Source organism: Alosa alosa, chromosome 21, assembly GCF_017589495.1.
Source record: "Alosa alosa isolate M-15738 ecotype Scorff River chromosome 21, AALO_Geno_1.1, whole genome shotgun sequence".
Taxonomy (NCBI): domain Eukaryota; kingdom Metazoa; phylum Chordata; class Actinopteri; order Clupeiformes; family Clupeidae; genus Alosa; species Alosa alosa.
The window spans coordinates 2566077-2593638 of NC_063209.1; the positions used below are offsets into that span (position 1 = coordinate 2566077).

The 27562-nt window shown below is 46.5% G+C and overlaps 1 protein-coding gene across 11 annotated transcripts in view; it reads right to left on the reverse strand.

Moving 5' to 3' along the window:
* Positions 1–1082: 1082 nt before the first annotated feature.
* Positions 1083–27562, reverse strand: part of LOC125286113 (ankyrin repeat and KH domain-containing protein 1-like) — a 37318-nt gene continuing 10838 nt past the window's right edge. Inside the window, exons 3-34 of one of the 11 annotated variants that reach the window (XM_048230854.1) lie at positions 26619–26742; positions 25973–26120; positions 25251–25398; positions 23677–23910; positions 23345–23439; positions 20817–21054; positions 19395–19586; positions 18380–18489; positions 17987–18074; positions 17128–17255; positions 16662–16805; positions 16149–16251; positions 14660–15769; positions 14293–14432; positions 13897–14008; positions 13547–13692; positions 13032–13174; positions 12555–12768; positions 12085–12260; positions 10184–10346; positions 9907–10002; positions 9679–9795; positions 8705–8867; positions 8005–8524; positions 7727–7882; positions 7191–7367; positions 5077–6872; positions 4539–4724; positions 3805–4056; positions 3391–3569; positions 1946–2110; positions 1083–1693 (exon numbers count right to left, since the gene is read on the reverse strand). In XM_048230854.1, the coding sequence (XP_048086811.1) occupies positions 1634–1693; positions 1946–2110; positions 3391–3569; positions 3805–4056; positions 4539–4724; positions 5077–6872; positions 7191–7367; positions 7727–7882; positions 8005–8524; positions 8705–8867; positions 9679–9795; positions 9907–10002; positions 10184–10346; positions 12085–12260; positions 12555–12768; positions 13032–13174; positions 13547–13692; positions 13897–14008; positions 14293–14432; positions 14660–15769; positions 16149–16251; positions 16662–16805; positions 17128–17255; positions 17987–18074; positions 18380–18489; positions 19395–19586; positions 20817–21054; positions 23345–23439; positions 23677–23910; positions 25251–25398; positions 25973–26120; positions 26619–26742 (7823 nt within the window). In that variant the 3' untranslated portion in view covers positions 1083–1633. Of the gene's footprint in view, positions 1694–1945; positions 2111–3390; positions 3570–3804; positions 4057–4538; positions 4725–5076; positions 6873–7190; positions 7368–7726; positions 7883–8004; positions 8525–8704; positions 8868–9678; positions 9796–9906; positions 10003–10183; positions 10347–12084; positions 12261–12554; positions 12769–13031; positions 13175–13546; positions 13693–13896; positions 14009–14292; positions 14433–14659; positions 15770–16148; positions 16252–16661; positions 16806–17127; positions 17256–17986; positions 18075–18379; positions 18490–19394; positions 19587–20816; positions 21061–23344; positions 23440–23676; positions 23911–25250; positions 25399–25972; positions 26136–26618; positions 26776–27562 lie in introns of all 11 variants that reach the window. The other 10 variants (XM_048230853.1, XM_048230857.1, XM_048230851.1 and 7 more) reach the window with 10 other exon arrangements.

Below are 27562 nucleotides of genomic sequence, written 5' to 3' on the forward strand. Positions count from 1 at the left end.
TAATAATGATGATAATAAATTTGTTTTATAGCGCCTTTCTAGAAATTCAAGGTTGCGGTAGTAAGTATGTGTGTGTGCACAGGAGCGCTGGCTGGGATGAGTGGATTAGAGGCCAAAGGCCTCAGTGAAAAGATGTGTTTGAGGTGTTTTTTGAACAGGCCCACAGAAAAGGCACAGCGGATGTGGGGGAAGCTGGTTTCAAAGAGTTGGGGCAGACACACAAAAGGCCCTGTCCCCAAAGGTCTTAAGTCTGGTGCGGGGTATAGCCAGTTGGTCCAGCCGCGAGAGCAGCCGCGTAGTGTTCAAGAATCTTTTACTTTTTTAGATGAATAAATGAGCATTGAATAATAAAAAAAAAAACTCCCCAATATTCCATGACTTTGCACCAAAAATGAAAAAAAAATAAAATAAAAATGGAGGTGGTGACTTGGCATGTCTGGAATAGACTTTCCAAAATTCCATAATATTCCAAAAATTCCATGACCCGTGGGAACCCTGACAGAATGAACAAAACCTTCCGTTCTTAGTCAAAGAATTGTGAAATGTAATCAGACTTAATCTTGGGAATCAAGTCCTGGTTGGTGTAGTTTGAGTGGCGCATCTGACAGCAAGAAATATACCTTACCCTCTGCGACACGCTGTTTTCACTTTCATATTATATTATATGTAACCAGCTGCGGAATGGTGCGCTTCTGACAGCAAGAAATATACCTTTCCTAGATATCACTTAGTAGATTATAATAGTAGACTAGTATTTATAGCAGCCGATTCATCGTATGAATGCTTTCTTTTGTGTCGCATGCCTTATTTAATCGTATTCATAGCACTAATCTCTCTCGTAAGTAGCCTATGTCTGACTGTCTATAGACAGACAAATATATTACCAATTTTCCTCATAATGATGCGGTTTGCTTTATATTCAGATAGACAATCGATCTTCGTACCCTATAAATAACCTTTTTATTTATTATTGTTTTGTAAATAATATTCAATACTATTTTAGATCTATAATGTTGCATTTTACATTGTGAAGATTCTTTCGTCAAACTAAAATCTATGAATTAATTGGACAAACCAATGAACAGTTTCATCTTTTTATTGAATATTAAGGTAAATATTTCACATTAATACAGGCTACATAAAGTAGAGCCACTATACGACATGAAATTTGCTGTCATTTTAACCCTTTTTTAGTATGTAAACAATTGTACATGTATTTACCACTCTAAAAGGTCTGATTTCTTTATCTCTTTAGGTAATCGACTAGTTAATGACTGCACTTCTCAGGACCCATACAGTCAAATACCGGCTTTCGTGGGTTTAGGTCAAAACTGCTAAACTACGCAGAAAATGTATCCTGTTGATTTTGTTCAGAGACAAGTGGTAAACCAGTAACATCCCACACTGGATTCCTTTTTATTTTATTTTTTGAGTTAGGCACGTCAAAAATAAAACAAAACAAAAACAAAAAACACAGAGTATGTTTTTCTTTTCTTTAACAATTCTTAACTCTGTACTTGCCCGCATTACTAAGTTTTTGTCTTGTGATTTTACTTCCTCTTGTTCTCTTTAATGTGAGTATTTTCTGTTAATTTTGGACATATGCCTTGAAGGTTGTTGCCAGTATTGTGGTCTAGTTGACGTGGTTCAAATGCACATTCCCAATATGGGGGGCCCAAGTACCTGGCCAGACCTGTTGGAGGAGAAAGACAGATGATTAGAAACAAACAAATTCCACTGGCCATCACAAGATTAGCTCATGACTGAAGGCTTTGAGATGATCACCTAGTGTCTAGGATTAAACTACCTTAATTTCAACACAAAAACTAAAATGCTAAAATACAATAGATTCAAGTTCTCTTTAAAACAAATGAGGTGTACAAATGATGCTTGGTGTGCTTGTCCTTATGTCAGACTCATCAAGGCTGGTAAAAAAGGTATTTACCTGCTGAGGATCTGAACTCTCTGCGGAATTGGGGACCATCTTAATGATGGGGTTCCAGGCGGGGTCGGATGTGTGCAGGCCGTTGTAAATGGGTCCTCCAGGTCCTTCTACCATGGGTCCATGAGGGGGCATCATGGTCCCACCATACATAGACATGGGCATTCCCTGCAGAGAGTATGAGGGAAAACACTTGAGCATTCACTACTCTTGAATTGGGTGAAAGTTCTATGATCATGATGCATGTTCACGGTTTATGGTTTAACCCACTGTCATAGAACCGCTCATGGCACTGTTGTATAGCCCTATTTAAACAACTGAACTGTGCTAAACACAACACAATGAACTCAAACTCAATTGTATATCATAATGTTTAAGTATTAAATAACCCCTGTAATTGCTTTTGAGCAGCTTGGTATTTCAAACATTCTCAGGGAGAAAAATGTAAATGTTTTTTTCTGGTTTTCCCAACAGGCTGAGACGGGCGACCCCTGACCTCTAATGACCTTTTGCAGATAATGTCTACAGTTGGAAGAAAATGATGGTGAACCCTTTGGGTCAACTGCCTATTATAATGATTACTTCATTTGTTAAATCAAAGAATGTCATCTCAGGTTTATGTAAAGATTAGAAGGCTTAAGATAATACAATCTACTTGAACCAAAAACAAACTTGTTGTTTTCCAAAATAATGTTTTAACAGAAAACAAAATGTGAGCCTTAGCAATGGAAACTGCCCTCGACCAGAGCAAAAACCTCAGCCATATCGGTAAGCACTGATGAGACCAGAACAATGTATTTAGCCTAAAGCTGTGACTCAGGTTGCCTGAGAGTGATTACTCCCCACTAACCCTGACCCAGCTGGTCTCCGTTCACATTACACAAGCCACCCCTGCCTTTCACAACCTCCACTGGCTCCTAGTCAACTTCAAAATACCTCTCCTCTTGCATCCGTTGATGTAAACACACTCAAGACCATCAGGACTAAGCTCCCACCTTCTCAGCTGCTGCACCCTCCCTCTGAAGCTCCCTCCCCGACCACATTAAACACTCAAACGCCCCCTAGCATCCTTCAAACAGGCCCTCAAAACTCACCTCTTCCAACTTGCCTTCTCCTGTTAACAGACTTTCCCAGCTTTTCCTTTTGGCATTGCCCACCTCTCTAGTTTTGTCTTCTGCTTTGTTCATGTACCAGTGTTTTCTCTGTTTATGTAACCTTGTCCATGTACCTTGTCTGTTTGTTTATACCCATGTGAAAACTGTAACGTAAAGTAAACTGTAAAGTGTCTTTGAGTGTCTAGAAAAGCGCTAAAAAAAAAACAATGCATTATTATTATTATTATTATTATTATGTCTAGGAGGCACACTGTATATTGAATGGAAACCAGAGTGCTTGTGGCTGGGTGGCTGCTGTGTTGGAGGAGCGTGGCTGGTATGATGCCCACTCACTTTGGGGAAGTCCATGAGATTGTTGGGCAGCTGCTGGTGGAAGGTGTTGGAGGGGGCCACGATCCCAGTGTCGTCCTGCTCCATGGGTTGGTGCTGAGAGAAGGCCACCTGCTCTTGAGCTTGTTGGTGCATCATGTGACTACTCATCAAGGGCTGCGACCAGCCTGACACGGGCTCTGCTGGGGTGACAAAGACAAGTGCACTCATAAGGGCCAAGTGCACACAAGAGCAGGAATGGTGATCGTGATGATGGTATGCTTTACAGGAGGACGGAAGTAGAGCATGTAGGCATTCACACGATTTTTACATTTTTATTTTCAGTTCCATGTTTTAGCACAGTAGCCAACACCTGTCTGTATCCACTCTGGTGAGCTTCTTATTGAAGTGTGGCCCTGACTTTCTCCAGGCACTCACCAGAGGGATTGCCAACGCTGAAGGACCAGATGCCGCCCTGGCCCACTGGCGCCGTGTAGCTGGTGGTGAGAAGCGGCGGGTTGACCGTGCCCGTCTGCCGGATACGGGCAAGCCGCTCAGTGCCGATGGGTGGCGGAACCTTCCGGTCTAGGTGGCTGGAGGAGCCAGGCTTGGCCTGGTGGGGTGGAGCCGAGGTGGATGCCGTGAGCGGAGAGGACACCCCTGATGACACAGCAGGGACAGCAGATTCACCTGGGGGGGGGGGGGGGTCAGACAGGGAGGATTACATCACATTGGAACAGTAATATACACATGGCAACAATTGCAAATTTAACTCCACTCCATTTCCAAGCGTGTGGGAGAAATACACAAAAGGCCGCCTCTAGAGGCAATGTTTTGATTAGTCTTTTCAGGGCTACTGTAGCAAGATCTAACAAAGGAGCATGGCAGACTACTCCTGAGTAAACGTGTCGATGCTTGTTTTCAGGAAATTATACACAGATGAATGAATGAATACTTTATCCCATTTTTGCTAATAACTATACACTGTGGCTTTAAACATGACTTAACATATTAGACTACCCCTCAACATGACCATGGTCAAAACATGATCCAGAGTAGAACACTGCCATGTGCCCTCTGCCTCCTGGAGTGTAAACCAAATTCCAAGAGGCTTTGCAGCAATTGAGGGGCGGGGGACCAGCCACCATGCAATCCAGGTCAGCTCTACTTACAAGAGCCAGAGGCACCCCAGAGGTGGGGGGAGAAATGCTGTCGGTTGAAGGAGGGGGCGGTGGCAGGATTCGGGCCATGGCCATGAAGGTACACAGCACTGCTGGACATGGAGGTGGAGTTGGCCAGGCTGGTCAGTGCAGCAGAGGATGAGATGGAGTTGGCTGCAGGGTCCAGAGGATGGATAGCTGAGAGAGACAGACACACACACACACACACACACACACACCAGGGTCATCATCCCCATTCATGTTTACATGGATTTGAAACAGATTAAAGAGACAGAAATGGGTTGAAAAGACTTGCTGTTGTTCTTTAGGGATGAGGGGGTCTGTGTTTTAAGAACAGGTAGTCTATTTTGCAAGACTCTATCTACTTATCTTGCCAAGCCTTTAGCCCAGACTACACAATGTTGCTACAACCAGCAGCTTTTATTTTAGCACTTGACTGACTGACATGACAGCAAATCAGTTTTCTAAAGGCCAAGATGTGCGCATTCCTAGAATGGGGTCTAGTTTGTCAGACTGAGGCCTCTCTTACCGATGGAACTAGGGACCATCCTCTGGGATGCTGACCGGTAGCCAGGGGCCTTGGAGCTGTCCGGAGGTGGCATGGGAGGTGGCGGCATCACACCATCTACCTGACCCATGCCCATGCCCATGTAGGCCGGTGGAGCCGAGTAGTGCTGCTCGGGCGGGGAGCGCGTGGGGAGGTGACAGGCGCCCCACACCTGGTTGGTGCCCACCTGGTTGCTGTCAAAGATGCTGCTGAAATGGTTGAAGAGGGCAGTGGGGCCGAAGTTGGGCGGCAGCTGGGGCTTGGCGCCTTGCATGTGCACCTGCTGGGAGCCGTTCATAAGGCCCAGCCCGGAGGAGGAGGAGGACGAGGACGAGGACATCTGCAGCTGGGCCGGTGGGGGCGCCAGGCTGGGCGGGGCGTGAGGGGGCTGTGGGGGCATCGTGGGCTGCTGCTGCTGTGCTGCCTGCGCTTTGGGAGCCTCCTGCTGACCACCCAGGGACATCAGGAGGGACTGCTGCTGCTGCTGCTGGTCAGCCAGTGCGGCACCGTAGTGAGTGGGGGCCAGCTGCATGCGGTGGGACATGCGGGGGGCAGAAGCGCAGAACTGTGGCGCAGCAGCGCTGGTGGCGTTGACCAGCGGGGGCTGACCGGAGGAGGGGGGCGAGGTGGAGGAGGGCGGCAGGGTGGCAGCAGACTGCGCCAGGAGAGGGGTGGCCAGAGGGGTCTCTGAGGTGGAGCTGAAGGGCAGGGACGCCTGCTGTGGCGGGAGCTCGGCTTTGGGAGGCGGCGCCGGCGTGGGGAAATCGGCGGGCTCCGGGGCCGGCGGCTGGGGCTCAGGGGCCACGGGCTTCTCTTTGGCCCCAACGGGGGCCGCGGACGCGCCACAACCCTCGCCGGCCTTGGGGGGCAACTTGGCCGTGTGAGCAGAGGGGGCGACGGAGGGCAGGGGTGTGCTGGGGGCAGCCGTGCTGGCGGCGGCGTGCTGATGGTGGTGCAGCGAGGAGGTGGAGCCGGCGGGCTGGGTGATGCTCGTCATGGCGGGCGCCGTGGTGGCGCTCGTGATGGGCGCCGCGGGCGCTTTAGGATGGGCCGTGGGGGCGAAGAGTTGCTTCCTGACGGAGGAGGGCGTGGGCTGGGTGTGCGTAGGAGCAGCGTTGCTGCTGATGCTGCTGCTGGGAGACGCGGCCATGTGAGCAGCCGAGGACGCCGCCGCTATGGCCGCCGCGCTGGGGCTGACGTTAGTGTTGGCGGCCGACTGCTCCGCGAGCGCCGAGGAGGCGACGGCGGGGCGCGAGGCGGACGAGGGGTTGCTGCTGGTGCCGTGCTTCGGGGAGCTGTTGCTGCTGCCGGGACTCACGGGTCTCACCGGGAAGGGCCCCCAGGTGCTGGCCGCCGGCGAGAAGGTGCCGCCGAACTGCGCCATGGGCAGCCGAGGGTGGCGGATCTGCTGCATGGTCTGTGCGGCGAGCAGCGCCAGCTGGGGGTGCGCGTAGGCCAGCGGGAGCGACACTGGGAACGGCTGCCTCATCCCGGACGACGACGACGACGGCAGGCCTTTGCCCAGCTTGCTCCCGGCCTGCACGCCGGAGGAGGAAGGCTGGAAGGCGCCCGAGGTGGCGGTGGCGGCCGACGAGCCCTGGCCTTTGACCAACGAGGCGCTGTTGGCGCCGCTGGAGCTAGAGTAGGCCGCTGAGCCGGCCTTGGAGCCTGGGGGCCGGATGTGGTTCCTGGGGATGAGGTCCTCCAGCTCCTTGGCTGGGTCCTGGATGAGAGCGTTGATGAGCTGGATGGCGTGGCGGGTGGACTCTGTGCCTCCTCTGTCAAAACAAGAGGAAAGAAAAGAAGTGGGAGTTACAGACAAACTCTTCATTGGTTTAGCATTCTGTTCATTAAGGCAGCAAACTCTTCATTGGTTTAGCATTCTGTTCATTAAGGCAGCAAACTCTTCATTGGTTTAGCATTCTGTTCATTAAGGCAGCAAACTCTTCATTGGTTTAGCATTCTGTTCATTAAGGCAGCTTACAGCTTCACAGGTTCATATCTTTAAAAACTAAACCAAAACAAAAGTGCTGATTCAGACTTTATTGACAACATGCTGCCAATGTCCAGGTTTCCATTTGTGGAGTAGGAAGTACCGTATGGTGATCATTCTCTCTCCGTTCTTGTCCTTTTGCTTGTCCACGTCAATGTGGGCGCCGGTGACGTCCTGGATGGCCGTGATGTTGCAGCCCCCTCGGCCCATGATGCGTGAGACCACTGACGCGGGAACGGAGAGCCTCTTGGACCTACAGGATAAAAACCTCATCGGTCGACTGGAGAGAAAAATATACTGTGATGCCAAGTCTTGATTCACAAAAATATCAAACAAACAACTCTGAGCTGATCACTGCTTGAATAACTTTCATAGTGTTATGAATATTGATGCTCTAAATAAGATCCTATTATTATATTATTATTATCCTATTAAGATGATCTAAAAATCACATTTCACCACATTCTAAATCAAATAACAATGTATATGTATAATAACAAAAACAAATCTTCACTTTACATTGGTAAATCTGTTATAGTCAAACAATCTTGTAAATTACATTCAGATTATAGCAACTAGAGTTCTGTTCGAGTTCTATCTAAGTAGTAAGCACACAGATGTGGTCTGTGAGATTCTTACCTTCTGACCACCTCCTTCCAGCCGTCCTCTCTCTTCTGGCCCCGCTTGGGGCTCGTCATGCTCAGCTTGCTGTTGGGCGAGGTCACCGGGAGCGTGATGCTCTTGTACGAGGAGGGCATGGAGCTGGACATCAAGTCCGCTGCCTGCTCGTGAGCCCTGGGCATTTCAGGGGAGAAAGGAAGAGGACACAGCATCACATAGCGGTCATCAGACTAATTTAAGGCATCAGAGTGCGAGACCTCCATGTTGCAGGGCAGCTGAAGCGGTCGTCCTCCTACCTCTTGGCGCTGATGACCTTGTCTTCGCGCGTGCTGTGCTGAGGGCCCTGCCTCTTCTCCGCGGCTGACCCCATGTGCGTGGGAGCCGAGGAAGCGGACGAGGACGATGAAGTGGTGGACAGGGTGGGATGCGTGTCGGGTGGGTGGCGGTGGTTGTGGGTGTGGTTCCGGTCTCCTGCGCCTCCTCCTCCTCCCCCTCCTCCACCACCTACACTGCTGCTGCTGCTACCGCTGCTCTCGCTGGTGCAGTCCGTGTTGTCCAGGTGGTCCGAGTCGCCATTGGCACCAATCAGCTGCTTGCCTCCCTGACCCTGGGCCTGTGGCGCCTCCTGCAGGTGGACCCCGGACTCGCCCGGGCTCTCCTTGCTCTTGTTCTTCCGGCCCTTGCGGCCGGCGCTGGGCACGGTGGTGGTGCCAACGCGCTTCTTGCCAAAGGCGGAGGTGAAGGTGGGAGACGTGGCCGAAATGCCGATGGTGGTGGTGGTGGTGGCACTTGGCGGCTCAATGGGCACCTCTGGTTCTTTGGGGATTAACAGAAAATGTTAAAGAAAGACACAGAAGAGAGAGAGAGAGGGAGAGAGAGAGAGAAAAAGAGAGACAATATGTGAGGTTGGGCCTTTTTAAAGACATTTGTAAAAAAACATTTGCCCAAAAACATTTGCCTTGCCATGACTGACTAGTTTGATCATTTCTTTGTTACCTTCAGAAGAGTCCTTCTCCTGCTCCAGTGTCTCTGACTCCTTGGTCTGCGCCTCCTCCTCCTCCTCCTGCTTCCTCTTCTGCTCCTCCTTCTTCTTCTTGCGCTTCTCCTTGCGCTTCTCCCGCTTGGCAGCCAGAGCTTGCTTTTTGCTCTCCTCTCTGGACTATAGACAGAAAAAGACCAAAACTATGTGAGACCATCAGATAGCAGAAACAAAGAATCCTAAGTCCAGGTATATAGAAATCCTGTAGTGAATAAATAATTGCTTTGGGTCCTTTTTGTAGGCAAACTTCAGAGGTTTATTGTCCCACTTACAGCACACAAATTACCCTCTGTCGCTACAAACTGTCAAGGGACTGCCATCTGAGTTTTCAGGAACTTTTATTTTGACGCACCACCTTGGCTTGGCAAAACCACAGGCTAAGCAAACATCAGGATACAAAAGTATTGTTACAAGTGTTGTGAGTGATTATCAGAGAATTTCTAAACGGCCTCTGTGATTATCTAACGTAACCTTTATGTAGATATCCTGAAGAATGAGAGGGTCTGTGAGGATTTGATGAACTTAACTTAGTTGCTGACTCAAAAACAAAATAATTTCAAGATGGCTTTGGGTGTTATGCCTCAACAATGTGCAAGTGAAAGTCATTACTTAGCCTGTGATATTAAACTAGCCTACTGATCAAGTGAAGATTTTGCAGCGGCACTTGCAGTCTAGGAGTGGCGTTTTGGATATTTACTGCTTAAAAAATACTGTAGTTACGAAAAATAACTCGTAAAATCACGATTACTACATTTTAATGCCTTTTAACAACCTTATTTTTGCGAACTTGATCTACTACCTTTTGATACTTTTTAAAACAGCATGCTGGTAATGTTAATTCTCACAGTTCTCACTGTGCCTGTTACTTCTCACTGTTACGGAGAGCACTGCCTGACTGACGGTGACCCAAGAGGACAGCTGTGTGCGGTACCTTCTCCAAGTCAAGCTCCTTGAGCAGGATGCTGGCGTTCTTGTTGGCCTCGGCAGCCTGCTGGTCTTTGGCTTTGACTATGGTCTCCATGCACTGGTGGCACTTCTTCAGCAACTCCTGTGAACACACCAAGAGGGGTTTCAGTTACTTGATTACTGCCACTGACCAAAAACATCTGATCAAAAATAAGAAAAGAGAAAAAAGGAAGTTCTTCTAGACCTGTGTTACCTTGTCAGCAATGGTGGCAATGTATCTCATGCACTCAATATCTGAGGGGAACTGGTTCACCTCCTTCACCAAGTACTGCACCACCTTCACATGGCCCTGTAAACACCAAAGGGAGAAACAGAGGACAAAAAAAATTAAAAAATGGTTAAACTCTCAACAGCGTTCAACATTGATATATGGCTACAGGACATTAAACCTACAGCGCATACTTTCAAATTCAACCACACGTTTTGGAGGCTAAAGGTTAAAATGGGGAGGGGGAGGTGGCATGGGTTACCTTGCGGAAAGCGGCCATCAGCGGTGTGATCTTGCGGTTGTCTGCAGCATCCACGTCTGCGCCTGCCTGCACCAGCAGCTGCACCACATCAAAATGGCCGCCGTTGGCTGCCAGCCACAGCGGGGTGTTCCCCTTCTTGTTGCGCACGTCGATGTGAGCCCCTCTACACAAAGAAAGAGGACGACACATCATCATTACAGCAATAGTTGCTTTAATAAGGTAGTCTTCCAAAGTGGATGTGATGTTTAGGTTATATTAAACACACAGTGTTTCCCCTACTGTAGATTCAGTAGTGGCGCAGCACCACTCCTAGAATTTAAGCGCCGCCGCAAAAAAAAAGTCTCCTAATTAAAAATTTAAAAAAAAAAAAAAAAAAAAACACACAAAGTGAACTTCGGCAACAGCTGCCGAAGGTTTGATTAGCCCATTTCACAAGATGGGGCCACTGTGTAAATCAACTTCCTGTGAAAGAGCACTGTCCCATAGACAGCAAAAGAAAGGTCCACAAGAAAGACAGAAACAGGAAGACGTTTTACCCTGCCAATTAAGCCATCATTAACAATGAGGCCGGACACCTGTGGGGTATACTACGAATCTCAATTAGTGGGTTAGCGAGGTATGTTGTGCTCAAAGCCAGGGTATGCTGTGACACGAAAATGGATCTGTTTTAGTGTCGCTATATCACCATGGTATCTTATGCTGTCAACCAAACCTGGTCGGGAGGAGGTAATGTGCTAAGTTATAGCTCAAATCATGTAGTCTACCGCACACTGACCAATCAATTGTCTTAAAAACGAAGTTCTCTCACGTGTAGGATTCTGTCATATATCTGACAGGTGGAGCTTCGCCTCTACTAACATTTTGGATCTCGAATGTGCTTTAATAGTGCTGTGCGTGCAAATATCCCACTATGAACGTTATTTGATGTTATAGGTTAGACACAAAAAATGACCGCAGTGTTGATTAAGCCATCACTCATGAATGCGGAAGTAATCGTTTTTAAATAGAGGCGGTCTTGTGCGTCTCCACGTTACACGATTGGCCACAGTTTGTGTGTTTGTTGTTTGTTATACAGTCCATGCTCTCAAGCCCCGTGTTGCTAACATACCTAGACTGTGAAATTAAGGTCTAGCCTACTGGTGGGTTTAATTGAATTTGAGTAACAGGATACGCAACCATTTACATCTGGAGATAGTTATTTGTAATTCATATAGAGCTCACCAAAATAATAGAAATTATCATTACAAGACTAACGGCTTCCACACACAGTTGCGTTCGGTCAACGCATGTCAGTGGCTGTTCCCGACGGTAGCTATGCAAATGACTTAAGGTATAACCGTAATTTGATTGGCTGGTGCAGTCTGCTGTTCGCTTGTTCGTAATTTGATTGGCTGGTGCAGACCTTCGGTTCAGCAAAAGTTGAACTTCTCAACGCGAGCGACGGGAGCAATGAGACGCAACGGACCCACAATTCAGTTGGGCAACGAATGACGTAAGCCCATGTTAAGTGAACGGGATGAGTCTCCAGCACTGCAACGCACGCAACTGTGTGTGGGAGCCGTTAGACTATTATTATTCTAATAATAATGTAAGTAATAATTATTAATAATGTAAATGAAAAATGTGGAGAAAAAAACATGAATAATCCTGTCCAGTTAGTAGTGCAATAAGTAGTGTAGTAGTAGTGCAATAATCAAGTAGTGCAATAATCATGCTTTGTAAATGACATTTTTTGTTTTACAGTAGATGCCTTTGTTGATGGTTATGTCATATTTGTAACTCTCAATCTGTACATTTCTTTCAACAACATCCACCAGAAGCCATAAAGGAGTCATTTTTTCAACTGAACTGCTTCTACTGAAAGAAAGTGTCAATATGCATGCGTGTGTGTGTGTGCTCACCTATTGATGAGCAGCTCACAGAACTTGTAATGACCCTTGTCAGCAGCGATAGTGAGGGCGGTGTCGCGTGAAGAGGGGACAGGTGGGGCGTTGACATCCGCCCCCTTGTCCAGGAGAACACGACCGACCTCAGCGTAGCCCCCAGAGGCAGCCTCCATCAGAGGAGTCAGGCCCGTCTGGTGAACACAATCACAAACAGAACCAGACCAATTAAGTCTTGGTGAAATACATTTTTGGAATAGTCCAAACATCAAATACATTTCAAACGTTTGCACATAAGATAACAGAGAGACTCACAGAACAATCAATTTAGGAAACGTTTTATTATTATTATTATTATTATTATTATTATTATTATTATTATTTTTTGGTGCTAAAAAAAGTGAAGTATCCAGCTAGAGTGTAAAGTCTGTATCCATCTCCTGATCCTGATATGTGTGGCCTGATGTGTGGCCATGGGTGCTGCTGACCTTTGCGCGGTGCTCTACATTGGCCCTGCGGTCAAGCAGCAGGCTGACCACCTCGGCCCGGCCCTGGAAGCAGGCCAGTGTCAGCGCTGTGTTGCGGTTGGTCTCGATCTGGGCGTTGATGTCCGAGCCCATGTCCAACAGGAGCTTCACCGCGGGGACGTGACCGTTCATGGCCGCCAGCATCAGAGGAGAGATGCCCAGCTTACTACCAGTCCTGCAGAGACAGAGAGACAAGTGTCAGAGTCTACTTCAGTTCCCCACCACACCACACTTTCTAACATCATATCAAGATACAAACTGATATATTAGCTCTATCTTCCTGCAAGTCACACACTGCAAAGGGTCTGACAAAATATTAGGGAATTCTTTGAACTTTCTTTCTTAATACTGAACTTATTTATTTATTTATTTTTTAAACACAATATGGCCACCACCACAAGTTCAGTAGCCATGTGACCGCTAATCCAGTTCTCTGACCTGGAGTTGATTTCGGCGCCGGCGTTGAGGAGGATCTTGATGATGTTGACGTAGCCGCCCGAGGCCGCCAGGCTGAGAGGGGTGTAGTCAGAGACGTTGCGGTGCTCCTTATTGGCCCCCCGCAGCAGCAGCAGCTCCACAACCTGGAAAGACACAACAGCTCATACTTTACACTCATCACTGGAGTGCCCACAGTAGGGGCATGCGTGACTACACATTACACCTAGTCAACACTATCCATACTCATTACATTACACCTAGTCAACACTATCCATACTCTTCTACTTTTGTGCCTGATGTTCATATTACTCTGACAAGCTATTTATCAATTGTCAATTTGTCTAATTATAGTATTATAATATTTCTTGATGTTTCATTATTTTGGTGCTTTCATTGTCCCACCCCCCCACACAATTCCATTATCAGCCCAATACACCACTAGCTGTGTGGGCCCATTAACATTGCAGCAGAGTGTGTCTGGCTCTATGGCGGCATGAGGCCAGTCAGTGGCGTACCTCCTGACGTCCACCAGAGCAGGCCAGCGAGAGCGGCGTGTCTTTGGTTCTCTCGGACTGCGCCTCGATGTCGGCCCCTTTGACCAGCAGGACCTCCACCACGCCCACGTGGCCCGCCGTGGCCGCCAGGATCAACGGGGTGAAGCCTACAGAGGCAGCAGAAAAACAGCACGCATCACACATCACACTCCCATGCAAAACCAATACAGACACAACATCTCAGCAAGAAACCATCAGTCTTTCAGACAGATAGAAATTGCTTTCATCAATAGGTTACAAAAAATCTGTTCATGGTGCCGTCTCAAGTGTGTGTGTGGTCAGTGTAGTAGTGGCGTGATGAGGCCGCTCACCCTTCTTGTCCCGGTGCTCGATGTTGGCCCCGCGAGCGATCAGCACCGACACCAGCTCCTCATGGCCCCCGGCGCAGGCCAGCGTTAGCGCAGTGTCATGGTTACTCTCCGTCTGAGCCACACACACACACACACACACACACACACACACACACACACACACACACACACACACACACACACACACACACACACACACACACACACACACACACGAGTTAGCATGTGGCTTAGTTTGAAACCTTTGCAGTTAAGAACATTCATACTTTTTGCCTTCCTACTATGTAAAGCGACCTTGGGTTTGAGAAAGGCGCTATATAAAATAAACATTATTATTATTATTATTCATAATCAAAGGAAAATACAAAACTAATGAGTGTTTGTGGGGCGTCTTACATGTGCGTCAATGTCCACAGAGGGGTAGAGGGGCAGTGCAGAGGGGGGAGAGAGGCCGTTGGCCGTGGTCTGCGTGGGAGGCTGGGACATGGGGGTGGGTGAGGTGGTAGTGTTCAGCATAGGCACTCGGCTGCTCACGGCTGAAACGCACACAAACAAGGGAGACATCACACGAGAGCTCACACACCATTAGGCTTACGATCAGTTTATCCACAGGGATTTCTTTGAAACAGAGTTATACTTTAAACTGTAATGATCATTTTTTTATTGCATATTCACTACCCGCTGTGGATTGTTTATGTTCTATGTATACTCCGCTTGGGCTATATGACGTGTTAATGGACACTGAGCAGGAGCTGGGCCATACCCGCCATGATGTCATCCAGTGTGTCGGTGAGCGTCTGTGCGGGCGTGGCCACCATGAGGCCATCTGGCGGGGCCTGCGTCAGGAGGCCAGAGCCCCCCACCATCTGCTGCTGCTGCTGCTCTGTGTGGGCGGCTAGGGCCCTCTGCAGTTCGGGGCTGGCACCGTCTGGGTACTCGGACACCTGGGGCGGCAGAGACGGGAAGGCCGGCTGCAGGGCCGGGGGAGGAGGTGGCGGCGGAGGGGGCTGCTGCTGCTGCTGCTGCTGCTGAAGCTGAGGCTGGAGGGTGGGGGCCGGAGGTGGAGGCAGAGGCTGCTGGATGCTGCTGTCGGCGGGTTGAGGGTGGGGGTGGTGGTAGATGACCGACGCTTCCTGCTGTGAGGGAAGCTGGCCATAAACCGAATCTGCCACCTCCTCTTCGTCATCCTCCTCCTCCTCTTCTTCTTCCTCCTCCTCTTCCTCCTCCTCGTCATCTTCCTCATCATCCTCCTCATCCTCCTCCTCCTCCTCACCTGGCGACGGCTGCTCCTCCTCATACTCCGGAAGCTGACCCTCCTGGTCCTTGTCGGAGGCCAGAGCCTGAGCGGCCATCGGGGGGTCTCGGGGTTGCTGGATGCTGTGGTGGTGCGGCGGAGGTGGCGGTGGGGGCGGGGGAGAGGGTAGCAGGTGGCCCGGGTGGTGTCCGCCGTGACCGGGGCCCGGGCATTGCCCCTGGCAGCCCACCTCTGCCTTCAGGCCCTTGGCCTCCATGTACTCTTTGGTGAACTGCTGCTGCGTCTTGAGCTGCAGCTGCCGCTCCACCTTCTGCAGCTCCTTGAGGATCTTCTTCTTCTTCTGCACCTGCTCCTCGCGGCTCTTCTTCAGCTCCTCGATCTTGTCTTTGGTGAGCGGCTCGCCCTGGATGAGCTCCAGCGACTGCAGCTGGGCGCGCTCGATGGCGCTGATGCGCTGGCCCAGCTCGTTCAGCTTGCCCTCCGTCTCCTCTACGATGCAGTCTAGCGGCTGGTAGGGGTGGAAGGCCGGGGGCAGGGCGTCTGTAGAGGGCAGCGGGGCAGAGGACGCGGGCGGGACAGGGGCGGGCTGGAGGGCGGCTTGCCTCTGTTTGGAGGCGGCTGAGGAGGCAAGAGAAATGACTGATGACCACACCGCAACTTCATTTAAGCCATTTTTCCTATGAATACCACAATGATGGATAGATTTAAAATGTGAGTGTTAAATGTCAACACCTTGTATGACCGAGCCTTTTCACAAAATAAGTGTTATATTCCCACTACAGATTATGATTTTGCTGGAAAAAGCTATCAGATTTATGCCAATGCTATTGGTATGCTAAAGTGGCATGAAGAATGAAATTAAGATTCAAGGAAAAAAAAAAATAAATAAATAAATTCTCATTTATCTCCAGTCAGCCAATAAAAATCATTGATATCTTCCCTCATCACACAACCCTACATCCACCCATAATGACGGTCAAGAGAGGCAGACGGTCACCTTTGCTTGTAGCCGGTGGGGGGCTGGCGATGTTGGAGGGCACTCGGTCTGGTTCTTGTGGGGGCACCACCATGGCCAGTGCCTGGAATGGGACACGAGGAACCTGGAGGTCAAGAGGTAGATGTCAGGGCACACCCAAACATCTTGCATTGTGCAACTAGTCATATCAACATGTATACAGTGCTATTTGAACACCATTTTGTAAATAGCAATTTTTATTATTACCATTATATCCCAGCCCATGTCTCAGAAAATAGCATTTGTTGGATAGAGTTAACATAAATATCCATGCAAGTAGCAATGTGAGGATGTTTCCATGGCAGATATTTATTACCTTTCAGGTCCTCCACAACACCCATTACCTTTTCCTAGGTTTCCTCTTTACTGCATAACACAAGATACTGCCCTTTCAGCTTACAACTACTTTTCCTACTGTCTGCCACAAATGTCAGCACCGCAACCAAAAGGACAAACGAGCAAGAAATGTGCGGTGCCTTGGGTCCCACTCCTCACCTGAGAGGGATCTTGAGAAGGGGGCGTGAGCTGAGACAGGTCAGGAGCTGGGACTGACAGGATGTTGTTTGGGTAGTCTAGCAGGTAGGACACCACGTTAGTGTGGCCACCTTTAGCAGCTTCGATCAGCATGCTAGAGCCATCCTGTTGGAAAAGAGCATCGGCATCATACTGCTTTAGAATTTGGATAATATATGTTATGAGAAAAGTGCTAAAACATTTCTGACAAACAATTCTTCCAAAGCAAATGACAATCTTTTTAAATCATTAATCAATGCATTATAAAACAACTATGCGTTGCATAATTCACACCTTGGGCTTCATTTACAACAACATTCTACTTTTGGTAGCAGACAGCCTGACAGACAATAGTGAGGACATGTTTCCACAGCCACACACAGCAGAATCTCTCAGCAGAAGTTTATTTGGGAGCCATTTCAATGGTTTGACCACCAGGGGGACTCACTTTCAGTCTGTGGGTGGGGTCAGCCCCATGAGCTAGCAGCAACTCCACCACGGCAAGATGGCCACCAGCACAGGCCAGAGACACCACCGTGTGATCGTTATTGGCTGTTGACCTATTCACATTAGCCCCTGGGAACAGAGAAAAGGTGGTTACATGGGCTTTGCTATTAATCTGACCAACATGAGGATGCCACCATACAATGTGCCTACGGTTCGAGTCAAGGTTTTTTTATACAGTTTCAGTATCTTGATATGTATACTTTTATAAAATTCTAAAACAGAATTAAAACAACAAACTACATATTTTGTCTATTGAAAAAAATTCACTGAGAAAAATGTCTGTGTGACCTTCAATTTGTGCTACAGTGGGATTGTTTTCAATTACTATTACAAACTTACAATCTTACTACTATTAGTGCAGAGCACTGGATAGAGTGTGTCAATTTCATTTCAATTTCTGATGCTTCATAGAATTCACTTAGCTGCCTGAATATGTGCAAGTGGGGACAATATAGGCCTTTTGAAGAGTGGGTGCGCACATCCAAAGTAAAGTTTTTCTGCAGGTGCCAGACAATAGTATCAGACAGTAGAAAAAGTGTGGTCTGCACACTGCAACTGCTCCAAAATATAAACTTTATTCATTAAAAAAAAGCAACGTTTCGATCCCCTTGGATGCATGCCTGACGAAGATCCAAGGGGATCGAAAAGTTGCTTTTAAATTAATAAAGTTTATATTTATATGTATTGAACGGTAGGGGGCATACCGTTCAGTTCCAGAAAGTACCATGGCATCTCTAATCAGAATTATGCAGTATAGAAAAAATGCTAAGCTAACAGGCTAAGCCCTCAGGCAAACATACCCTTGCTGATGAGGAACTGCACAGTGCACAAGTGACCTGCCCTCGCTGCCTTCATCAAAGGAGTCCTACCGCCTTCTGACTCATGTTCCTAAAGCACATTTACACACAGTCATTAGAACATGTTTTAGAACATCCCTGAAAAAGATCACATCAGATGAAGTGAGACAAGGAATGTGTAGCTAGATACTGAACAAGAGGGACTGCAGAAGGGGTAGAACGAGGCGGAGGGATACGGAGGGAAGTGTCTTGCAGGGTTACTGAGGCATGTTGACTGAGACAATGTGCGATGGAACATGGAGGTGACTTGACATTAGCGGTTCAAAACCAGAGGGAAGGTTGGCAGCAAAAAACAGGGAAGATGAGGATTGCGTGTAAAGAGGGGTGAGCGCGCACCAGATCTGCACCAGCCTGCAGCAGCACGTCTGCCACATCGGTGTGGCCATTCTCACAGGCGTACGTCAGCGCAGTGTCCCCCGTGGCTGTGGTGGCGTGGACATTGGCACCTAGGAGATGGAAACACGAATAAATATGCTTGAGGAGTCTGGAAATATCACTCTCTCCTGGCTTACTTATATTTAAAAAAAAAAAAAACATAGACAAGATACACTGATTGAATTTAATGCTAAACCATTATAACCTGAAAGCTTGTTATATACTCAATCAGGGCTCTACAGTGCGCCCATTTCACTCGCACATGCGAGTAAAAATGATGGCGTGCGAGTGCAAAAAAATATTTAGGCGCACTGGTGCGAATGACTTCTAACCATGTCAATGTTTGTCTACAAAATACACCGCAACATCGAGAAACATTCCTGGTGCAAACCATAGAATCACGTCACGAATGCAGCATAAAAACTACACCTCCCATCAACGTTAGCAGTTTCGCGTTGTGACTCACTAGTAGTCGCTTCTATCAAATCCAAGAGCGCACAGAAAAAGCAGAAAGTTAAACTAGCCAGCCAAGATGCAAAGATTGAAGAAATTAGTTCTTCTATCTACCGAATTCATCGGATATAGGAGGAACAGGATGAGATTCTGAGAATGCAGTGACAGAAGGAAAGGTAACCTAACATGCCTTTTAGCCCAGTTGACGTATTGGCTGCAATATGCAAAATATAGCTGTAGCGAACAGGCACAAAAGTAGCTTCCCGTAATACTCCCATTTTATTCAAAGGTAGAACGCTACTGACAACTCCAGGCTTCCACGCATGCTTGTGTGTTTACACCGAATACAAGCTGAAGTGCAAAACGAACGTAGGCCTAATGTTTGCCTACTGCCCCCATCAATGCATTTAGAACTGTACCAAAAGGATCCAATGTCCACAGCTTAAACACTTAAGGGCATCAGCTTTGATTTCATACATTATACAAGCTACACGTGTCCATCAGCTGGCCTCATTCTACTCACCAGCAGCGAGCAGGTACTTGACCAGCTCCAGGTGCCCTTCCTGTGCAGCCTCCATCAGCGGCGTTGAGCAGCCCAGCTCGATGTCTGCCCCGGCCTTGATGAGGAAATCAGCCACCTCCAGGAAGCCGCCACAGCACGCCAGGGTCAAAGCAGTCTCCTGGGTCTCCTCTGTCTGGGCATTAATGTTGGCACCTGACACAAGAACACAGAGGCAACAAGGAACATTAGCATGCTTACAACCCCCCCCCAAATTATCACCATGAAAAGCAAATATGACCCTTCACAGCCATTTACAATTGCACTATGAAAATTGCTTATATTAAAAATATTTGTTGATTATGTAATGCGTGTTCTGTACGGAAATGCAAATATTTGGTTTATGAGTGAAGTTAGCATACACATTGTTAGCTCTACAGACCTAAAGACCTATGGAGAACTCCATATTCACAGTATTCCAACAGTTGTTATTGTGTCTTGGAAGATACGTTTTAAGATTTCAATCCCAATTTTGGTTCACCAAGCGATCAGTAAATCAGATTTAAGCATCACTGTTAGGGATGTTAATGACAGTAACCTGTGATGTGAAAAAGGCAGTTACAGTCAAGGCTAGAAAGAATGTGCAAGCCTGAGAATTCTAATTTCATCCAATTTCAGGCGTGTTGCATCTGGTATCCCCCAGGGGTCAGTATTGAATCCCATTTAATTTATGGCAATGATTTCATGCTTCTGTCCTTTTCACTTATGTTGATACCAAAAATATAACAACTCTTTGCACAAGTGGCAAGCGATAACACACTGGATTTCCTGTTCTTTTTTTTTTTTAAATAAAAACTAGCTTCAGATAGAGGGCGGAATGGCACTCAATATTCTCTTTGCTTTTTGAGGACTTAACAGTGGCAGGCTCACATACCAACAAGACCTCCTCTGTGAATTCAATATTTCTAGTCCACTACCTGGAATTTACTGATTATATAAACAGGTTACACACAGTAAACAACAGAAAGACCAATTGTAAGGTCCTGACTGGTGAAATGATTTGTTGTGACAATCTAGTCAGATTTAAGAATGTAGGCTGTACAATTTTGAGTAAACGTCCCTGATCTACTCAAGAGTCCTTGATCTTCACTAGATGGAAGTCTGTAAACTTAGCATAAGTTAACTTCAAACATCAACAATTACTGATGAAGGACTATTATGGAACCAGGTTGCATATACATCGCTTGGTTACATTCCGGTTTGATTGTCTACCTCAGCAACCAACTCAGTCCTGAAGAGATCAACCTAGAGAAGACCGAGTGAGAGTCCTGAGTGAGAGTCCTGAGTGAGAGTGCAGCAACATGTTGTGTTCAGTCCTGAAGAGATCAACCTAGAGAAGACCGAGGGAGAGTGAGAGTGCAGCAGCAACATGTTGTGGCAGTTCACCTTGTGCTAACAGCAGTGCCACCATCTCCTCGTGACCCTCCCGGGCAGCCTCCATTAGAGGGGTGTAGCCCTCATCGTTGACCTCCTCCAGGTTTGCCCCGCGCTCAATCAGCAGGGCAGCCAGCTCCACATGGCCCCCGCATGCCGCCAGCGTCAGCGGAGACTCGAACGAGTCGGCCGGCATGTTGACCTGCGCCCCGCTGTCCAACAGCAGCCGGGCCACCTCCACGTGCCCATCCTGGGACAGCATAGGGAGAGCACAGGATGCAGAGAATAAGCATCTCGACATGACACAAGAACCTCATCAGACACTTCTGTGCTAAAGACAAATGTAGCTTTTCATATGGCAAACTAAACTGAAAAACCTTTTTATACATACACACTGAATAAGCCATTTCATCCTTTATTTGTCAGCTGTGCACAAATCAGGTACAATCACCAACTGTGAATGCATACCAAGTTATCCAGAACATTGCAAGTAGCATAAGAGGATGACAGATTCACAACTGCGGAAGGACAAACAATTAGGTGAATAGCAGCACTTCTACAGGGTATATACAGAAATCCTGAAGTGAAATTCAATACCTTTAATACCTTCTCAAAAAAACACCTCACTTCAACACCAGTGATTTTCATCGGCGAAACCTTTCTTAAATCAGTTTTGAAGCAGTTGACTTACTGATCGGGGGGTATAAAATTAATTGATTTTGAATTTTAGTTCATAACCATCAGATCCTATTCAAATTGGATTCAATCCTATTCGTATACACCTCTGAAGTTCGCCTACAAAAAAGCGGTATTCTTTGCCCGTATAACGATATCCGGTATCCGATATCCTACTTGCAATTTCTCCTATGGGAAAATAACATGAGGATTTTGAATAATCACACCTATTAAACTTTTGCGGTAAAGAAGTCTAAAATTCAGACGTTTTGCCCTACACACTTTTGTCATCTGACTTCAATTGGGTTTTGTGATCTTTGGTTAGCCTGACGAATCAGACCCACATTAAGATGTGAGGTCTGGGAACTCACCATTCGCAGTGCTCAATCCAAGGGGCGGGATAAACGGTTGTCTTTCAAATTCCCTCTGCACGCAATAGGATAGCTCTACAACTCATGAGTCCCATGCTTTTTCCCACCAGCGCAGCTAGTTGATCAAACTTTTGCCAACTTAAAAAAAGCTTAACTGGTGTCGCGCTGTTTGCCAGCAGCAGCATCCATCTTCTTTGTTTTCAAGTAGCAGGGAATTCACACGGAACCGTTGCAACTCTGTCTTCATTATGTTAAGCCCGCCCACCGACTCTATATACACGATGTGATTGGCCTCATAGCCAACAGAGAGTTGCTAGACTACCCTGGCTACAAATTACATTTGCTGCCACTAGGGTGCGTCTAGATTTCTAGGCTAATCTTTGGTACGTTAAGACGGGGAACTTTGATATTTGATACATGAGCGCTAACTTGCAGTGCAACTCACAAGAAGTAGTTAGCTTTGGTTATCTTCAGGACCACAGCTTGACAGCTTTGGGTCCTTTTTGGAGGCAAACTTCAAAGTCTATTATCCCACTTACAGCACACTGAACGTCATCGGCCTAGACACCATAATTTCCAGGAACTTTTATTTTGACGCAGCACCTCGGTGTGGCAAAACCACAGACTAAACATGCAAAATAGTGCCTCTCTCATCTAATCTAGTACATGTTCTGAACAATATACATTAAAAAATGTATGCAAAACATGTGTCAGCAGTTAGCTTAACTCAACATCTGCCCTCATGCTATTTTCACTGTCAAGTGACGTGAGTGATCTGGCTTGTAATAATACTTTAACATCACCTGTAATGTTTGTGTTAATACGCACTGATTCACTTCTATACACCGACCTGCTGGGGCTACACAGGCTTTTCTGGTTTGGGTATTATTGGTGACTATTATTGGTGACTGTAGATCCCCCTTTAGAGATTTGCCGGGCCGCCGTTCTTGAAGCTGCATGGCTGGTCTTCTCGATAGCAGCTTGCTACGCCTATGCTGTATAGCTATGCTAGGTAATTCGCCTATTACAAGTTCGTTTACCATCAAATTGGGCTTCGTAAAGGTGGAAATCTTGCATAGTGTACTTTTAACGTAACCTCTATGTAGATATGAAAAATGAGAAGGTCTGCGAGGATTTGATGCACTTCAATTAGTTGCAGACTCAAAAACAATTTCAAGATGACTTGTTGTGCCTTAACAACACACCAGTGACATTGATATACTGATCAAATGAAGATTTTGCGGTGGGACTCACAGTCTAGGAGCGACGTTTTGGATAATCATTGTTTAAAAAATTGTAACGAAATGTTATACCTTGCAAAATCACAATTACTACATTTACCAATACCTTTATATGGCCTTAATTTTTGTTACGTTGATTTACTTCCTTTTCATACTCTTTAAAACCCTGCGGACACCCTGTTCTAAGGAAGACCGTTTACAAGCTGAGAGGTCCTCAGCTGCAGTGGTCCGGTCCTCTGCTGCAGAAGCTCACCATGCAGGCCTCCATGAGCGCAGTGTGCATCTCGTCTGTCTTGTGCTCCTGATCCGCCCCAGCCTCCAGTAAGAAGCGCACCATGTCAAGATGGCCTACCGGACAGAGAGAGAGAAACAGCAGATACATCAATGCCATGCCACCTATTCCAGCACTCACCAATACGTCACCGATAATAGTCACTCATGCAGGCATCTGTTCATTAGATTTTGTAATTGTAATTGATTTATTTCAACAGGGACAATGCACAGAAAACATTATTAGTAATGTGCCAGGTTGTAGCACATATTGTTGTGGCAATTCATCCATGGGCAAAAGGGTGTCTGTCGCACCTTTGTAGCAGGCCAGCGTGAGGGCACTCTCCTTGAATTCATTGGAGTGAGTGTTGATGCCAGCTCCATACTCCAGCAGCACGCGTGCCACCTCTACGTGACCTGCACTGGCGGCCTCCATCAGTGGCGTGTGGCCGTTCTCGTTGTGGTCCTCGATGTTAGCACCTTCCTTCAGCAGCACCTTCACGACATCAACAAAGCCCCCTGCGCTGGCATACGTCAGGGCTGTGTTGCCTATAGAAATCCAGGGGAAAACATTAAGACCTGACAGACCTGATTGAGCGCACCCATGTATTAACCACAATGCTCAATAAATCAGAATCGGAGTGTGCTGTATTCAGAAAGAAGAATGAAGAACAGCAATGCATTCCCATGTAAAGCCCACCCCCATGCATTAACCTCATAGCTGAAGAAATCTTGCTAAATCAACATCTAAACTTTGGTAAATAGGTGAGAAATGATGGTAGTTAATTCATATTCATCAGTACGGTTCTTCTCTCCTTAGTAGCCCAACACCACTTGGTGAGAATACATACTGTAGCATTCATAGAAAGCTTTCATTGTCATCAGCTTAAAGGTCCAGTATGTAGGAAATAATGGAAAATAAATGGTAACCATTCCAAAAATGATCACCATATGTTCTCAGAGAGTAAGGAAACACGATGAATTGAAGTAATGGCTTATTTGACAACATTACTATAACCTGTAAAACCCTGTAAAACCCATGAAAAAAAATGAGTCACGGAATCTCTTGGAATTTTCGTTTATGTTTTGAACGATTAATTCTAGAATAGCGTATTGATAATGGGCTGGCAAGTCCTCCTATTTGTGTTGCCAAATTAGCAAAGGCCAACTGTCAACTTGCTTTCAGTTGTAGTCATGAATGCCTACGAGAGGCAGGCAAATTTCCAAAATTAAAACAAGAAACAAATTAAGTGGACATCGGAGGAGCTTACTGATATGGCGACGTCTTTGTCAAACAAAGAATATCAAGTCTGACGCAGAGCTGGCCATATTTCTCCACGACAGTTAGCCTAGGCTAAACTTCATCTGCATCGCTAACTTCAGCTAAATATGTTACATTGGTTAGAGAAGTATGTTTTTGTTTTCACCGTTTCTGTAATGTGTAGCTGGGTCATAGTTGGAGAAATGTTAAAGCAGCTGCAGGTCAACTAACGTTATTAGCGAAGTCTTAATTACATCTGGCAACCCAGAAGAGGCTCGCGTCTGGTAGTCTTGAGAACGTTCACCAGTGTTTTGATTTTGGCCTACAGAACGTTCGGTAACAATCCTACAAATCGCACCTTTAAGTTTTTGCACAGTGCCACATTCGAAGATTACCTAAAGCACATCTCATTTTAATTGCTATAAATGTAATGTAAAATGTATGTGATTTTGTTTACCATGTTCATAGGTTTTCTATGTGTGCCACTAATAACATTTAAAAGGGATCAGATGTTTCATACAAACTCTTTAAAGATGAATTCTAGTTTTAAAACAGAACAGCAAACTTTGTTGCATACATATAATAAATCTGATTGACTGATTTATTCTAAAAGCCTGTAGATGTGCACCTGTAGATGACTGTGCGTTGACGTCAGCCCCATGCACCAGTAGTAGTTTAACTATGTCCACATAGCCGCCGCTGGCCGCTGCCATCAGAGGGGTTATGTCGCCTTTAATGCCCCGGTCCTCTACATTGGCATGCATGGCCAAGAGCACCTGTGGACAGAGCAGGCAAAGATCTGAAGAACAGTAACAAGACCTTTTACACAACAAAAGGAAAAGACAATAGTAGCAGGGATTGGTGGTTATGTTTAAAGATGCAACAGGTTCTACAGATGAATGCAGTTGCTTATTCTAATTATTTACTGGGATCTGAATTTACTACACTATCAGAAAAGCAAGAGAGCTCGGCCCCAGCCGTGGCGGAACTGGCTGGGGCACCTGCACCGTACGCCGGCGACCCAGGTACGATTCCCGCCTCGTGGTCCTTTCCGGATCCACCCTGACTCTCTCTCCCACTCGCTTCCTGTCATTCTGAACTGTCCCATCACATTAAAGGCGTAAAAAATATACTTTCATTTTTTTTTTAAAAAAAGCAAGAGAGATCAACTGAAACACCACCTTTCTAATCGAGATATCAGAAATCCTCTACGGTGAATAATATCAACAATTCACATACGCACATCCACACAAACCCATGGGCGTAGCTCTGCAGCTCTGAATAAACTGCCCTGTACAAACAATTCATATTGACTTGTTGACACCACCCGACACAAACACACATAATTACCTGTGCAAGTTCATAGTAGCCAGCAGAGCAGGCGAGGCACAGAAGGCTCTCGCCCTCCTCCGTGTGCTCGTTGACGCTGCGACCCTCGTCCAGGAGCTTGCGTACGGCGTTGACATCCCCATCTGAGCAGGCCTCAGCTAAGCTCCGGCTGAAAACAACCAGACTGCTACCATTACTGCCTCAGTGATGTGACAGACACAAACACAACAGCCACCTACTGTAAGAAATAAACCCCTTATACATTACAAATTCTGACATAGATGTTGCTGTATCTTTTAAATGTAGCAAGTAAAATGTATTTCAAATAAAAATAAAAGCCTACCGCATACTACAAAACACATCAATACAACTACATTAAATCACTGGGAAGCTTTCCCTGGTTCCAAAGTCTGTAAATAAATTAAATATCTTTGTTGAAGTCAGCTTGAGGAAAAAAATCTTGATGAAACTACAATTGAGCCCTATATTCTTTAACCCCCATAAGCTAAACAGAACACATGAGGTCTCTCCACTGGGTTCTCAACCCAAAATGCTCCCATCTTCTAAGGCAGCAAAGATCATGTGCTTTCACTGACTTAATAGTTGGGGGATGTACTGCTGATGTGTGATGGTGGGGTGTTGTAGCCAGAGTGCAGGGGATCCATACTTGTCTGGTTGACCGGCGTTGAGCGTGTTCTCGGCCCGCATACGCGTGAGGGCGGCCGCTGCCTCATCCAGTGCGCAGCTCACAGATGATGTCAGACGCCGCAACACTTCAGGATCTGCAAAGGCTTTACCATCCGCAGTCGAGAGTTTACCAATGCCTGCCGAGGCCAGGGGTTCCACACACGCATGCAGAGACACAAAGCACACAGGCAGAAGGAGCCAAGTCAGCAATCAAACACAATCCAGGAGTTAGTGGCAGCCTTCAAATACACACTCACATATGCACACACAAACACACTCAGAAAAACACTTGTATTGGTTAATATATTTTAAGTCTAAACAAACATCACAGCTGGTGAGCTTGAATTTAGCATGCAAATCCACACTGACAATTTCAAATACTAAAACATATTATTGAAACAGGACACTGCAGTTCCACATGATGATGATATTATAATGATATAAATGTACTGTACAGTTACAAAGCAGTGTTTTAGGTATACATTTTATTAAATTCTTCACGAGTTGGTAAACATTTAACTGCAATTTTTATTGCACTCATTACAGACCTATTGATTGAGTCCATCATGTCTGTGCACTCAAAATACACAAATGTCATAATAATCCACAACCCAAATGTTCAAATTTAGCCTAACTGAATGATGGGTTAAGGCAGGGCTATTCAACTGCATTACCAAGTGGGCCAGACAGGACAACCACTGGGCCACCCAAAATATGGCATTGCTAAAATGACGGTTTATTACTTGATGTTGACGGCTATGTACTTGTCAGTCCCTGGAACTGCCAGTTTTTATCATCAATTTTGCATTTCAGAGACAGAGACATGGTTAACATTAGGCTTTAACATTAGTTTTACTGCTGCCAATGCAGGAATTACTGTGTTGGTTATGGGTTCGTAAATTGCTCTGAGCACACTGAAACTTT